General features: G+C 34.2%; 1 protein-coding gene across 2 annotated transcripts; it reads left to right on the top strand.

The window, feature by feature from the left end:
• Positions 1-1391: 1391 nt before the first annotated feature.
• Positions 1392-16617, top strand: LOC115968125 (protein FAM135B-like). Of its 2 annotated transcripts, none has more exons than XM_031087387.1 (15): positions 1392-1959; positions 2061-2146; positions 6151-6311; positions 7158-7222; positions 7428-7622; positions 7735-7789; positions 9626-9898; positions 10003-10136; positions 10463-10661; positions 10816-10875; positions 10963-11217; positions 13649-13907; positions 13985-14190; positions 15157-15207; positions 15923-16617. In XM_031087387.1, the coding sequence occupies exons 1-15, from the start codon at positions 1766-1768 to the stop codon at positions 16211-16213; spliced, it is 2484 nt and encodes an 827-aa protein (XP_030943247.1). In that variant the 5' UTR covers positions 1392-1765; the 3' UTR covers positions 16214-16617. The 2 variants fall into 2 exon arrangements, with proteins under 2 accessions (XP_030943247.1, XP_030943248.1); XM_031087388.1 differs by having other exon boundaries at positions 1393-1959; positions 9647-9898.
• The last annotated feature ends 250 nt before the right edge of the window (positions 16618-16867 follow it).

Below are 16867 nucleotides of genomic sequence, written 5' to 3'. Positions count from 1 at the left end.
TAAACATAACCTAAATAGTAATGATCAAACTCATTCCATATCTTATATTAAGAAATTAACACAAAGTACAAAGAGAATTTTAAAATATAAAAATAGATAAACACTGATAAAGTCTAAACTCTAAACAATTAGAATTTGAAGTAATTTTTTATTAAAATTATTTACTTATTTAATAATTTATTATTACCATTTATTTAATAATTTATTTTAAATTATTTTAAAATTTTGTACTTACATATGAATCATCAAGTCGTGTATCACACGAGAATAATACAAGTCTCATAATATTTTCATAACATCTTTGTTTTGAGTTGCGGTGGGTCCAAGAATTTTTTTTTTTTTTAATTTTATTCTAACTTATGGTGGGTTGACACCTCATCTTATTGTGAAAAATGTTGTGAGCATTTGTTTTATTCGTAAAAGAATTATTTATTTTTATCTCCTATTTGGATTTTTTTTTTCGGGACTATTTGGAATTATTTTAGTCTCCTACAGAAATTTAAGAAATTTTGATTGACAAGGCATAAATGTTATGAACCAATGAAAATTTACATAATAATTTGTCATTATTTTGTTGATCTTAAACTATTATTTTAAGAGATTTGACTTAATTCATTGTTTATATATATATATATATGTGTGTGTGTGTGTGTGTATTTTGAGATAGTTTTAACTTATGACATCTTCACCTGATGATAACTCTTTATAATCAAACCAAGACACTAATCGATTTTTGGTGTAGGTGGGGATTAAATCCCATATCTCTTATTCAACCATTAGAAACTTTACCAATTGACCTAATTGAAACCTACAAATCTATAAAACATATAAAATTCTTTGAATCAAACAGTATGTAAGAGTAAACACCAATTGCCATCGACACAACTTGTGCATCAATCCAAACTAGCGTAGTTAACTAAATAGGCCACACAAGTTATCAAGATGGAAAAAATTCACAAACCCCTTTAAGACTGGTTAGGTTGGTGGCTAGAATAATAAGTCAACAAAACTTAGGGTACGGCATTTTTCACAAATGTTAACATTACCGATTTGTGCTAGTGCATAAAAATAGTGTTAGTGATAGACTCAAGTAAAAATAATATTGTTCTAAAAACAAAGAGTCAAAGTTTGCAATTATGGAAAATGTTGTACTTAGTATTACTCTTATAAAGAGACAACACTCTTGTTTATTTAGACAGAAAGATGAGATTGACTTATTCTAATCTTATAAATTAAAGGTCTAATTAATGAATGTTTCTAGAATATTTATTAATCGAAATATAAAAAGTTATGAAAAAATTTAGCCAATTTTTTTTTATAAATAAAAATATGTCCTAGACTGAAAGTCAAGAAATTATTAAATTGAAAGGAGAGAGAGAGAGAGTTGGTTACTGAGAGTTTCATTAATGGCTCCCACCACACCCACCTGAGAGTTGGTTGGAGCATTTCATTTCAGCCGTACAAGGTGGTCGCTTTCCCCCAACAATTATTACAAACTAATATCAATAACTTATCTCTTCTCAAAAAAAAAAAATATCAATAACTTATCCTTAATTTCCTCGACCCTTTAGTTTAAACCCGCATCACAGACAATAACAACAATTTGCATTCTAATAACATTTAAGAATCAGAATTTTTATTTTTCATTTTTTGGGTTTGGTTTGTGTTGGAGAAATATTGGTGGGTTTTAGAGAATTTTGATAGAAAGAGAAGATGGGATGAGAGATTTGAGGATTTGGGTTCGGAATTGGAAATAGTAGTACATATGTTTCGGAAACTTAGGTGGTTGATTGGTCTGAGTTGTAGAAATTGGTCAGCTAAGAGGTTGCTGCCAACACCACCACCACCACCACCACAACAACAACAGCAGCAGCAGCAGCAACTGCCTACTCTTGATGCTACTCATGAAATTGCCATTTACATCCATAGGTTTCACAATCTCGACCTTTACCAAAAAGGGTAAATTATAATTCTTTATATGTCGTTATCAATTTGCGTTTGTTTGTTTGGGTAATTTCTACTTGGTAATGTGATTCTTTTCATGTATTTTATTTATGTAGATGGTATAGGATTAGGATAACAGTTAGATGGGAGGGCAATGAGAACACTTATCCGGGGACTCCGGCACGGGTTGTTCAATATGAAGGTAATGCATGCTTTCTTGAAGTTGTAATAGTTTATTTGTAACTTTTTTTTTTAATACACTTGCATATGGGTTTTAATGTTTTTTTGAACAATGTGTTGGTACCAGGTGTACTTTGGATTCTAGTTAGCTTAGTTAGCACAATTGGTAAAGTTTATCATTGTCGAATAAGGGGTTAGGCGAATCCCACATGCACCAAAAACTGAATAATGTCTTGCCTTGACGATAAAAACCAATCATCGTGGAGCATACATGATAGGTTCAAAACCTATCATATCCACACACACAAAAACAAACAAACAAACAAACCTAGGCATAATTGTTACTCTTGCTATAGTACAAAGTATTTACCCATGTTACATGTGATACTGGGAGAGGAGTTTGCTTCTTTTTTTTTTTCTTTTTTCTTTTTTTGCATAATGAACTGCACACCTGCTTGCTTTCTGGTCAATGACCCAAAAAATAAAAACTCAGCTTGGAGAGCCTGTGGCAGGCAACACAATCCTTTTCGCCATGTAACAATCTATCATTAGGTTATGCTGAAAATGACTATTTAGGAATGGATTCAACATTCTATAATTTCTATGGCATAATGGTGGTGATTTGTTATGTTAAATTATATTCAAAAAGTATACTTTGGTGCGATGTAATGTGGTGGCATCTTGACATGTCTGCAGTATCTACTCTGTCAGGCAGTAAACCCATACGTTTCCAATACCTTAACCGTTTGCTTTTGTTGTGAGGTCATATTTGGATTATCAAAAAACCCCTGAGATGTTTTATTATATTTTGATTATCTCATATATGGAAAATGTATATGCTCTGCTATTCTTGTATGTTTGATTGTGTTGCTATTATGTGAGCTTTAGCATTGATTTTGTTAAAGATATCAAGACAAAATTTCTAGTCAAGGAACAACTCCAAAAATACTTGGTGTGCAAGTAAGAAATCCTAGTCCAATCCTACTTAGTGTGCAAGCAAAGAAATCCTAATTCTACTTGTATTGCAAGTCTTGTAAATTTAGGATTTAGCCTACTGTAGATACTAAATACCTTGCTATGGGTTCATTGTAGTACATGGTTTGTATAGCAAAGATTTTTCTATCAAGGGCCTCTGCTTTGTCTTCTTTCAATTTTCACGGATTTAATGGTTTTTTTCTTTGTTACAGTAAAAGCTTATGCTGCCGACAACACTAAAATTTTTAATTTTTAATTTTTTTGTGAATGGGCCAATGGGTAGTAAAGCAATAAAATAAATTGAAGACTTATAAATTTGGTCCCTAATCCAGGGATTTGAAAAGGATTTCAATGTTACCCTTGTCCTCATTTCCTCTTTACAAATCTAGTAATTTTTTGATCCTTACTGATAAGAGACAAAAGAGTTTGAAAGAGATCAAATTCCCTTATTTCCTTTGCAAATTTCATAGGCACAAGTAATATGAGTTCCATTGTAGATTTTCTTGATTCCCATTCTTTTCAAATGTAATTGATCGGAGTGAGAATTTTTTAGGATTTTTCTGTCTAAACTTCCAATGTACATGAAATATTCTCCTTTTTATTAATAAAGTTGTTATTACTCATCAATAAAAAGGAATTTACATTATTACAGGGGTCTCCTTAGATTAGGGCTACTGATATTTAGTAGGAATCATAGATTGTAGCCCTTATATACCAAGCTATAGGACATTAACATTTGAATAGAATAAGGTCAAAATATGATTTTGTTATCTAAACTATAAGTCAGTTTTCAATTTTCAATTTCATCATTGAATTATTATCTATTGTTCCAATTTACTGCTTCAAGTTCTAAAGTGCCTCAATGCTATCCTTAGTTCCTTACCCTGCATTATCGTCACTGTGCAAACTGCAATTGCTGATGTGATAGACCTTTTCGTACACATTTCTTTATAACATTGTCATGAAACATTAGCCCCTAGGGGTTGGCTCAAGTAGTCAAAGCCTTGGTCTTGGTGGTATGCTCCCTCCAAGTCTAAGGTTCAAATCCCCTTGGGTGCAAACAACTCTAGGGGCTATGTCCCATTGGCAAAGCCAATGACTTAACTGAACTATGTGATGTGGGTGGGTCACATGGTTCCGGCGTTTACCTGAGTAAAAAGATACGATGCTTTGCACGGTCTCCGGGATTCCTTGTCATTAAAAAGAAAAAACGTTGTCATCACACATTAGGGCACATTCTAGTCTCACAAACTCATGATTAAGCACAAATATTTTCTATTTATTTGATTTTCAAATATGAAATTCATGTCTCTCACTTACAAATTATAAGGACAATGTTTACAAGAATCCTTTGTCACATTACCAATTTTTGTTTGCATAATGACAGTAAGATAGGGTAAGGGAGCATTGAGGTGTTCGAACAATCAATAGTTCAAGGACAAAATTGAAACTGATGCATAATTTAGGGACCAAAATCATAAATTGACCATAGAACAAAGTTGTTCATAGGCATAGCTTAGACATTATTACTTGGATCCAGTTAGGAACCACTGAGGAAAATGAATTAAGAGATAGTCCATGTCCCTAGGTTTGATATTCGTAGTCCATTCCCATTCTGGATTTGGCACATTTCCTGGAATGAGTGATTTACTAGTAATTCTTTTTAAAGATAAAGTTTGTGAGGGAAAGTCCCATTTAAAAAGGATAAGTATACTAAAATAATTGGTGTAATATGAACCCTTGCTTATACTTTCTTCTTCTTCTTTTTTCTTTCTTTGTTTATTTATTTATTAAAGTTCTCACTCAAAGATAAAACTAAATAATTGTCATTAACAATTCATAATAAGGGCCTGTAGTTTTGACCATGAAGTTGTAGATTTTATTTTTATTTATTTATTTATTTGCAAACACACAGCTTTTGTTGTCCCCAAAACCAGAGAGCTTGTTATATGATGATGATAAAATACTGTGCTTAGAACCAATTGCCAGATCTTAATTGGGCAGAGATTAGCAAATGGAAAGGAGCCCATGCCACTTGATGACCACAATGGAATCCTAAGGGATAGCGCAATCATTTGGGGACCACGTGTCATGAAGTGGAGGACTCTAGTTTGAATCTCCCCTTTACCCTCATCTTGGGGCCAACACTCTGCTTATCAAAAAAAAAAAAAAAAAACCAAAATGAGCAAGTGATAACTTCAGAAGGACATTGGATTTTGATAGTTGATTGGTATTGTATGTGTAAGGGTAACAGGGAGACTATTGATTACCTACTTCTTCATTGTCATACGGCAACTTCTGTATGGTCCTTTGTTTTCATGTTGCTAGGACTAACTTGGATGCCCAAATATGTATGTGAGAATGACGATTTCAGAGCCACAAAGCCACTATTGTGAGGTGAACCTTGCCCCTATGTGTTATGTGGACTCTGTGGTACAAAAGAAATAGGCAGGTCTTTAATGGAGTTGAGTGACCTGCTCATTTGATCAAAGAGAAAATTTGTCTTTTGTTGATTTTAATTTTATTGACACTCTTTCTTTGTGAGTTGTATTCTTTGAAAAGGTTTTGTGTCAGTTCTCCTTTCCCTTTCTACTAGAATTTTTCACACATCAAAAAAGAAAACTGAGATAAGCTGTAGGTAGGTCATAGACAAAGGCAAATCACCACTCCATATGTAATGCGACTGCATGGAATCTTCTTTTGCCCCCACCAATATGTTGATTAATTTTTTATATGATTAAACTATTTTTATGTTTTTTATTCTATAACTCATTTTTTTGGATGCTAAATATTTGTGGTTATTGAATTTTTTTGTTTCCTAGGCCTTTATTAATCCCTTCGGATCTTTTTAGCCTCTTAGGCATCTTCTATTCCTGTTTTTATTTTTTTTTAATTACTTTTTCTGTGTTGCTCTGCATTTTTTAGGTTCAGAGGTAAAAAATAAATATTCTCTCAAATAAAAGTACTCTAATCTTTTAGTGAGCTTGTTGTGCTTGATTGGTATTCCTTTTAGATCAACTAAGAGCTAAAAGATAGTGTTATTTCTTCCAGTTGCAGCTCCTGAACTGAGTTCTGATAATTTCAATGGAGGTTGGGGGATTGATGATATAGACAATAGCTTTTCAACACGGCCTTTTCTGATCAGAGATGCAAGGCAGGATGTTTTTCTATCCGTCTTGATCTCATTCAACCTAGCCCTTGGTAAAAATGAGGTAATGATCTCTCTCTTTTTCTTTTTCTTTTTTGGTGTTTGGGAAGGGGGGGGGGGGGGGGGGAAGGTGGTGAGTATGTTGAGGAGGTCTGGATGAAGGCCTTATAAGGATGAGACACAAGCGCACCTTGGAGGAATACTTTGACTCCCAGGTAGCTTGGGCACATATAAGCCACCAATATCCAACTCGCTCCCTAGTGATGTGGAACATTGCCCATAGAGGCGCCCTTAGGAGGGTTTTTCTTTTTTGCTGTCAACCTATATTACTTGAAAGAAGTGAAGGATATCTCCTCCTAGTGCAAGCAACCTCAATATAACCAGGAATAACCAAAAGAGACGAAGAACTGGACAAAAATAATTGAAATATCAAACTCAGAGACACATTGGATCTCCAAGGTTGGTAAGGTTAGGATTTGAGTTAATGGAATCTGTGTATCCAAAGAAAGAAGCACTTCTTATTTGTCAGAGTGGACCAAACACAAGCCCTCCGCTATCTCACACAATGGCATTACCATTTTTGCCTTTTACATATGTATGTTTAAGATTCAAGACATTGTGTTCCTTCTTATGCTTTAGTCAAAGGCAAGAACCTCTGTTTTCTTTGAGAATGTCTTTTAGATGGGCCAAAGCATTAGTAATTTTGTAATTCTATTAGTAGCTCAAGTAGGTTTTGAAGGGAAAACAATTCAAATATTTCCAAAAGGCTGAATTTGTCTCTACTTCTTCTGGGCATGTTCCTATTGGCCATTAGTTTTTGTTTTTTAATTATTTTTTTCCAGGTCTAGTCATTTAGATTTTGATAGAGCTCACAAGTATTCTGGAAATTGATTTGGAATCTTATTTTCAGGGTCCATCCACGACTGCTGTTATTTTGAAGTTTGAGCTAATGTATGCCCCCGTATTGAACATCAGGTTAGTTATCAGAACTTCTTTAATATCCAAGCCAAATGAAGTTAAACTGCAAGCTATGTTTCTTTCCCTGTATGCTTTGTTTTTCTGTTAAGTAAATTGTCATTTTGTTCTTTCACTGCTTGCTTGATATCACACAAACTTGAATTGAATACCCTTTTAACTCTTATCTGAACCCAGAACACTGGTTGTGCCACACTATTTGCAGGCCTGAGTTGCAGGCTTCTCTAGAACCATGCTCTGTTGCTGTTCATGAATTCCTCATTCCTCCTAATGCTCTTCTGGGAATGCATTCTTATTGTCCTGTTCATTTTGATGCTTCCCATGCTGTCCTTGTTGATATAAGTGTACATGTCAGTTTACTGAGGACTGGTTCTTACATCCCCCCACTGAAGGTACCCAGGTTTGTCATGATTCCACTTTCTGACATAGTCAGAATTGTATCCCTTAATCTGGAATTACCTGCTTTTATATGTCAACTTTTATCAGCATTGATTACCAACTATATATTACAGTGCAACTTGGGCTGTTGAAGATGATAATGGTCAAGATTTTGATGGGTCAAACAAGGTGCGTAATGTCACAATGATTTTTTTGAAGCTAAAACCTTTATCCTTCTTGATTAGCATGCCCATGTATTTTTTTTTTTTTTTAACTTTTATTTGAAAAGAAAACGGGAAGATCACACATGAGAGATGTGAATCTATCCCTTTCAAAAGAATACAATCCAAAGACAAGAAAATCTATAAATTCAACAAATGACATTGAGGGGATGTGATGGATATGGAAATTAGTTTGTTACTACGCAAATTCGTTTATTCAAGACTTCTTCATTTGGACAGCAGCTTGGGGTAGGATCCTTAGTTGTGAGAATCTCATCGATAGGGGGTTCTCTTTAGTTAGCTGGTGTTGCATGTGTAGGTGTAGTGGGGAAATAGTTGGCCATCTATTGCTTTATTGCAAAGTTGCTTTTAGTTTGAGGAGTGTCATCTTTAAGATGTTTGGTATTCATTGGGTTTGCCTTCGACGATAGCATCCTTATTGCTTGGTTGGAGGAATTGTTTTGGGAAACACTCGTCAAACATTTGGAACCTTGTTCCATCATATTTTATATAAATTGTGTTTAAGGAACATAATAAACACACCTTTTAGGACATTGAGTGGTCTCAGGAGTACCTACAATTAGTGCTAATATGTACTTTGTTTGATTGGTCTATAGTGTGGGGTTTTACTCATCTTTTCTGTATGATGTAATTTTTAAGACACTTTTGTTCATCATCGTGAGTATGAAGTGATCTTCTTTCTTAATAAACCTTTATTACTTATAAAAAAAAAAGTTTCCTATGGTAAAAAAAAAATTAATTTGTGTTTTTATTTAACTAGTTTTGATTGATTTTGTATTCAAGGGAACATTGTAATTTCTGCAATCCTTACAAATTAAGGGTACTTTGGTAATCTAATTGAGTTTGGAATTTTATATGAGATTTTAAGTATCTTAGGTTTTATTTTCTTTGAGTCCAAATGAGCCTTTTATTAGGTTTTTAGTTTACTAGTCATACTAGAAGTCTTAATACAACTAACACAAGAAAGAATCCTTATATATATGCTCAATCGAAGAATAGAGGAGTTGATCATTGGAACATATTGCCCTTCATGTGTTATTTACTCTTTCCTTCTTATTTTTCTTTTGCTACAATTCATGAGTACTACTTATACAGCCCCTAAACACCATAAATTTCTTTCTTTTTCCTTCTTCCTCACAACCCCAAGTCAAGCCCTTCCTCTTACTTATCGAAACCCTAAAACCTCACATATTTTCTCTATTAAATAATAATAACAACAACAACAACAACTACTACTACTACTACTCATAAACCTATCCTTTTTAAACCTTAACCCTTTCTTCTTCAACTCTAAACATTAGATCTAAAAATCCTCCTAAATCCTAAACCAACCATAAGCACTTGTAGTCAAATTCTCCAATATGTCTAATGTCAGGATGCTCCCCAACGAAGTCATCAAATCATGCAAAGCCTACCGTAACCCTTCTGCCTTTCCCATGCTTGGGATTGGCTATGAACAAATATATGATACTAAACACAATCTATGATGCTAGGCACAGAGACAAGGAATGAAATAGTAATAACTTAGTTAGCTAGTAAAATCCAATGACCCTATAAAAAAATACAATCACTTCTAAAATTGAATAAAAAACTATATTAAAATAAAATTCTTTTCTTTCCCTGAATCAGATTCTGTCTCTTAACTTCCTCATTACAAGATATCACAACATCTACACTGTTTTGAGTTGCTTTACATGAATTCTTAGAAGATTTTTTGTAGTATGCTTCTGCTGTTACCAAGAAAAGATTAGCATTACTGAACTTTGTTGTTTATTCATTAAAGAAAAATTTGGTGACTGATCAGGCATTAGGTCAAAAAGCATCAGGAGATTTAAAACAGATCATGCTTGTAAAAGCGTTGGTGGCTGCTCGTGATATTCTTTTTGAAGATCTACAAAAGATTAGCAAAGCTATCGAACAAGAAATTGATTTGACTGATCTTATTTTCAATCTTGATAATAAAAATCTGTGTAGTTCTATTATGCAAGCAGATCTGGATATGGAATTTGGTGAAGTTTCACGGAAACTCTCTGGCAAGCCACAAAATAGTATTGAGGTTCTCACTTTATTTCTTGTGGCGGATAAGTGTTGATTTTTTTTCTTTGATATTGATGGTCTTAATGTTTTTCTTTTCTGAATAATAATTCCTTTATTGAGCAGAAAGCAGGCGGTATTATTAACTTTCAAAGTGAGAAATTGCTCCAGTCCTTGCCTCAGGATTATCTGTTTAGCTTTTATTATATGCTGGGAAATCAAGTTTTGTTCTTATGGAACGCTTTTTTGAAGTTCCACAGGTATTCTTTTTTACTCGAAATGATGTTTGAATGATCCAGAAATTCGTCAGTTTACTAGAAATGAAAATAGCATGTATGCTTCTATTCAGGAAAAAACGTATTTTCTCTCGCAGAAGATCAACATGGTTTTATGATTTATATGAGTTAGATATTGCTGAAAAATGTGAAAATGTTTCTACACTAATTATATATTAGACAGATTTAATTTTAAGTTCTTTATTTCTAGACTGTTTCTTGTATAATTTTTTTCAGTAGTCAGCTTACTCTCTTCTTCATTGACTTCTTTCTTGTGCTTATTTCTGTGCTGATGCATAAATTCTCTTCAGAGTTAACAAGACAAAGATACTTGAATTACTACGTGATGCATGGGCTAATGATCGGAGAGCAGAATGGTCAATATGGATGGTGTACTCTAAGGTTGAGATGCCACATGGCCCTAGTCAATACATGAGTCACAAGTCATCGTCTTACCACAGTGTCAATGGAAAATCTTTGAGTTTGCGGAAGTCAACTGATGCAGTAAATGTAATTATATTTCTTCTCATTTATGACCTACATGTTTCATTGTCAATACGAACAATATAGTGGGTTTTCTGCTAAGCTTTAGTTGAAAATAAGACATTTTCTGAATGAGTGCCATTTAAGCATCCACTCCATGGTCTTTGAATGTCCTGTACAGCCTGCCAACGCTGCAGCTATGCGTGCTGAGCTTCATCGGCAAAGCATTGCACGTATGAGGGTGAGTTATTACTCTCATTATGGAATGCTTAAATGTCCTTATTTTCTTGTATATTGAAGTTCATAAAAAGTTATGGTTTTCATGCAGATCAACAATCAATCACTTCAAGACATGCATTTATTTGGAGATCCTTTGCATACGCCTATTGTAATTGTTGAACATATCATCAGTGCACCATTGCGTACTACCAGTTTAAATTCATACTTCAACCATTTGGACCAAAAAGATACTCGTTCTGTGCTTATTGGACCTAGCTTTAAGGCTTCGAGCAGGTCATTTAGGGCTAGCCCTCAACAAGATGGTCCTGTTTTGAAAATTGTTGTCTTCGTGCATGGGTTTCAGGCATGTTCTACCTCTCCAGATGCACCTTGTCTTTACTATATAATTTTTTTTGCCTATTTATTGTTTATTTATTGTTTTTTAAAGAAATTCTCCTTTACAATGAACAAGAATAATTTAGTGAGCAAGCGATGAAGTCTTAACATCCAATCTAGCCACAAACTTAAAATATGGCACGATAAAATAAGGTAATATAATCATAACTAACCAAACTGCTTTCAAGCCAGTTTAGATCGAACCCAAGATGTCCTCATAGCTGCCCTTCAATTGGCCTAACAATTGACCTTCCTTTTGCCCTATATATGCACTTGACCAAAAGTAACTCATAGAGCAACAATAATTTACTGAATATTAGATAAAGTTCTAACATCTAATTTAGCAAATAGGTCATAAATTGTAAGGAAATTTAAGCAAAAGACAATCTGCACCGTCTTGAAATCATAAGATTAGGAATGACAGATGAGAGAGTCAATCACAGAGTGACTTCTCTCAATGTACTACCATTACTTAATTACTCCCTCCAGCTCTCAGTAACTAATCTGATTTTCCTTTTTGGGTTGTATCTTAATAACTAAAACTTTTCAAAAGTAGAAGTTTAATTTTCTATTTTTTAAAAATATTTTTATCCAAAGTCGTGCCACTTCGAATATAATGTAAAGGAGATATTAGTAAAATCAACATCATCTTCACCTTTCCATTAATAATCTTGCCATTTCTAATGCTGCATAAAACAAGAGATGGAGGGAGTACAAAATTTCCCTCAATAATACAAAACCCTCTTAACACTCCCCCTCAAGCTGAAGCATCATCATGCCCAGCTTATTATAAGGGTTACGAAATTGATTCTTGCTTAATGCCTTCAGGAAATATCTCTTAACTGATCAGACAATTTAACATAAGATTATGTACTTTGCCGCCTCATAAATATCTCGCTTACAAAAATGATAATCCACCTTAATGTGTTTGGTTTGCTTATGTAATACTAGATTACCAGCTAATATAGATTGCTGCCTGATTATTACTGAATATTTCCATCAGTTATTTACTAGAAAACCCTCCACCATAACATCTCACACACTGTATAGACCCTAGCCCTATGCTCCACTTATTTACTTGCTACTAATGTAGGAGGCTCAAAGAAATATCTATTTTAATTTAGTTTTATTTTATTTTGTGAAATTGTGTTTTTATTGGTCAATTGTATTTTATTTTAAACCCTAGTATTTAAGTAGATTTATTAGTATTTTTATTTTAAGTCAAGTGTATTTTTGTAATGAGTCAATTAGGGTTTCCCATGTCAGTTAGCTTTATGGTTAGTAGTCAATATAAGCAAAGTCTTGTACTCCTATTAGAGAGAGAGAGGGGGGGGGGGGGTGGGGGGAGGAGGTTATTTTGATGAATAAAATTTTTATTGAAATTGTCCCAATGGTCTGGTGCCGACTTCAACCAACCCTAGGTGCTGACTCCTAGGGGTTTTCTCATGCTTGGAGCTGACCCCAAGCAAGCTTAGGTGCCGACTCCTAGGTTCTCAATCCTTTATTTTTCTGGTTCTTAATTATGTTGTTGAATTTTTCTGGTTTGTCCTGTGCCAATCACCAGAGTTTTTGCTTCTTGATTCCCCAAGTGACAAGATTACCTCCTGCACTGATGTAAAGAGCATACATGAGCCTATCAAGATGATCACCAGTCCTATTTGTATATGAAAAGAGATATTATAAAGACTACTGGTGGGGTTGAACTCACCTTGTGAGGAGCGTTTAGGTGCTTCAACTTATGACATAAACATCCATTGCTGTTGCCTTGGAACCTGCATAAACTGACTAACTACTACAACAACAAAGGTGATGTCAGGTCGAATCACAGTCAACTAAATCAACTCACCCTCTTGTTTATTAAATAAACTGTGTTAGGATCCATTGGGCTGTCACCTGGTTGGCACCCAGCTGTAGCCACCCCTAACTGATACTTACCGTATGAACAAAACGACTAAGGCTTAGGCTAAGGGAGACCGTTTCTATTTTATCAAGTTGCTCACTCTTCCCCCCACCCAAAAATAAATAAATTATTGCTGTCATGGTTAGAAGTCAATGTCGTTGCCACCATGAGATAATTAAAAAATAAATAAATAAATAAAAAGGAAGTACTGGTGCTGATCTTCATCAAGCTTATAAATTGGACAGTGTGTATTGTTCTTATTTCAGTGAACATATTAGTGATATTTTTAGATCCAGAGTAAGTTTTCTTCATTAAAGGAGTCAAATACTTGAAATAATGTATCTGGTATTGCATTGTACTTCCTTATTGTGTTTTATGCTGCAAACTTTTGTTTCTGTACTAGGTTCATATGTCTGTATACCTTCTGTGTCTGTGAACAGTGATTAATGCATGTTTTATTTTGCATTGTATTTAAACATACTAATTACAACATGAATAGGGACATCATCTGGATCTACGGCTTGTCAGGAATCAATGGCTTCAGATAGATCCCAAAATAAAGTTTCTGATGTCAGAGGCAAATGAAGATAAAACATTTGGAGAATTGGGAGAGATGGGTTTAAGGCTGGCTCAGGAAGTGATTTCTTTCCTGAAAAAGAAAATTGATAAAGCCTCAAGATGTGGTAGTTTAAGAAGCATCAAACTTAGCTTTGTTGGTCATTCCATTGGAAACCTCATCATAAGAACTGCATTAGCTGGTATGCATTTATCTTTGAGGGCCTCCTTTTCGTTTAATTTGCATTTACTGCTAGATGTGTGCCTTTTGTTTTTGCAGAGAGCATCATGGAGCCATATCTAAGATACTTGTATACGTATCTTTCTATATCTGGTCCACACTTGGGGTATCTGTACAGTTCGAACTCTTTATTTAACTCCGGGCTGTGGCTCTTGAAGAAGCTCAAGGGTGCACAATGCATCCATCAACTTACTCTCACAGATAATCCAGATCTCCACGACACTTTCTTATACAAACTCTGCAAGGTACTGAAACAAATTATTCTTCCCTAAGCCTTTCTCAGAGTGGTTCTAGCATTTTATTTATTTATTATTTATAACTTTTTCTTCTCTTTTTTCTTTTCTTTTCTTTCTAAAGATGTGTTTAAAGGTTTAAGAGGGGCCTGGTAGCATATATAAAACAATTACTCACTCCTGATGTGGGAAGTGCAAAGAGATATCTATTTTAATTAATTCTGGAGTCAATTGTATTTTAATTTATGTATTAGTAGTTAATTAGGTTTATTAGTGTTTTTATTGAAAGTCCTAGAGTCAAGGTTATCTTTTTAATTCCATAAATGGCATTTTCCAAGTCATTTAGAAATAGTTCTTATAAGTCAATTAGAATTAAGGTTTTCCTATGTCAGTTAGAATTAGGGTTTAGTAGTCTATCTAAGCACAATAATGTACTCTTGTAGAGACAGGGTTATTTTTTGTGATGAATAAAATTTCTCTTGAAATTGTCTCAATGGTCTAGTGCTAGCTCCATCCAAACCTAGGTGTTTACTCCTAGCGGTTTTTTTTTGCTTGATGTTGACTCTTAGCAAACCTAGGTGCTAACTCCTAGGCTCTCTATAATTTATTTTCCTTTTCTTTAATTTTACTTGGGAATCAGCATCTCAAAAAAAATTGAGAGAAAGGCTGCCTACCATGGCCTCTCCCAAAACTTGCAAAAGTGAGAGCTTAGGTACAACCTTCTTTCTTCTTTAATTTTACTGTTGCATTGTTTTGGTTTTTTTCTACATCACTTCCGCTGTTCAACCATGAAGTTGTGGCCTTAGATAGAGTCTTGTTCGCCTTCTCTCCAAAATGAAAATAATCCTGAAATACATATTCTAGGGAAATGACAGTAACCATATGAATGATTAAACATAGTTTTGTACATGTAAGAAGTATGCATATCTTTTTAATCTGTCTGTCATACTAAAACAAGTTTTATTCCCCCATTCACAGAAGAGGACACTGCAGAACTTCAGAAATGTAATTCTGTTATCTTCACCACAGGTACTCCTCTTTTCAGGCTTATTTTGTTGACAAGGACAGCTTGTAAAATTGTACAACTTTTTTTCATGATATCATGCTTGCGTACATATAAACTTTTCCTTTTCCAAGAATTATTAGAAAGCTACAAATGTTTTAGATGGGCAGTTCACAACTGATCTATTGTAAGTTCTATGGGCTTTAGTATATTTAGAGAATCATGCTGGGATTGGAAAACCTTCTTCTTCTAGTGAGGAGCCCCTGTTCTAATTGGGAACATCTATATGTTTATTTACCAGAAAATTTGGTACCAAATAAGCTGTTTCTATTTTTAGAGTCTTAATTTTGTACCTGGTAAAGAAAGAAACAGAATAGCATCTCATTTCTGAAAAATACTTTAACATCAGACTTATTTTGGTGAGTTCTAGATAATAGATACCAATGCAATCTCTTAATGGTTCAAAGTATCTTGTTATGTTTCATCTCATTCAAAGGAAGAAGCCAAATTATAAGAAAAACATGTAGGAACTATAGTTTAGCATTTCTGTTAGTTTCTAAAATTCCACCATTACACTTATTTGATGATTATACATGAATTTTTTTATACTTCCAGCAATTTTCCCGTGTCATTTAAAGACTCAATATTTTGTTGATTTCTGACCAAAAAAGAAAAAAATAATAATAATAAAAGCAAAGCAGATAGATAGAAATGTAATGCTAGTTATTGATTACATGTCAGGATGGATATGTTCCATATCATTCAGCCAGAATTGAAATGTGCCCAGCAGCTTCTTTGAATTACTCGAAAAAAAGTAGCATCTTCATGGAGATGCTGAATAATTGCTTGGACCAGATACGGAGTCCTTCATCTGAGCATCGAGTGTTCATGCGCTGTGATGTCAACTTTGATACCTCTTTGCATGGCAGGAACTTGAACTCCTTTATTGGACGTGCTGCTCATATTGAGTTCCTAGAGTCTGACATTTTTGCAAGGCTCATAATGTGGTCTTTCGCTGATCTATTTCATTGATTGTGATAGAACCTGCATTAAGTGGCTTATTTGTTATTCCACTTTCTTCTGTCATTCGTCGCACATTCTCTCTTGTTTTGGAGTGATTGGCCTGAGATTTCCAATGATAGGTGATTCAGCCAAAATGACTCCTGCAGTATCTCAAAAATTGTTGCATATCCTCTAGGGGCTGAGTTCATCTTCAATAGTCACTTGACATGGGAGCCTAAAGTAGTTGAGTTTGGCAATGGGCATCAGGTTTGAGGTCCGACATGCTTTGCAATGGGCATCAAGTTTGAGGTCCGAGTTCAAGGACTTTCAGGGTAGACAGGTTATTGAAGTGAACTTAAGAAGTTAAGAGGACTTATATTTCATGAATGTACAGAAAAACCAAAATAAATGTCAGCATTTCTGTGTTGTGCCTAGGTGATCCTTGCTTAATAAATATCTCAGAGAGGACATTCTTCTTTTTAAGTAGCTAGAGATATTGTGACGTAGGACAAGGGGGAAAAACAAAATCTGAAAAGGTGGAAGATAATAGGGATTATAGGGTTTTTAAAAAGGACAAGGATTAGTAGGATTAGTAGGATTTGAAGATGAAACAAAGGAGAAAAATAAGAATTTGGGCTGCTGTTCCAGTGCAGTGAACAGCAAAATTAAAGAAGATATAGCTTT

Source organism: Quercus lobata, chromosome 11, assembly GCF_001633185.2.
Source record: "Quercus lobata isolate SW786 chromosome 11, ValleyOak3.0 Primary Assembly, whole genome shotgun sequence".
In the NCBI taxonomy this organism is placed as follows: Eukaryota; Viridiplantae; Streptophyta; class Magnoliopsida; order Fagales; family Fagaceae; genus Quercus; species Quercus lobata.
Note: the sequence above shows the minus strand (reverse complement) of the source record. Positions and strands in the feature narration are given on the sequence as shown.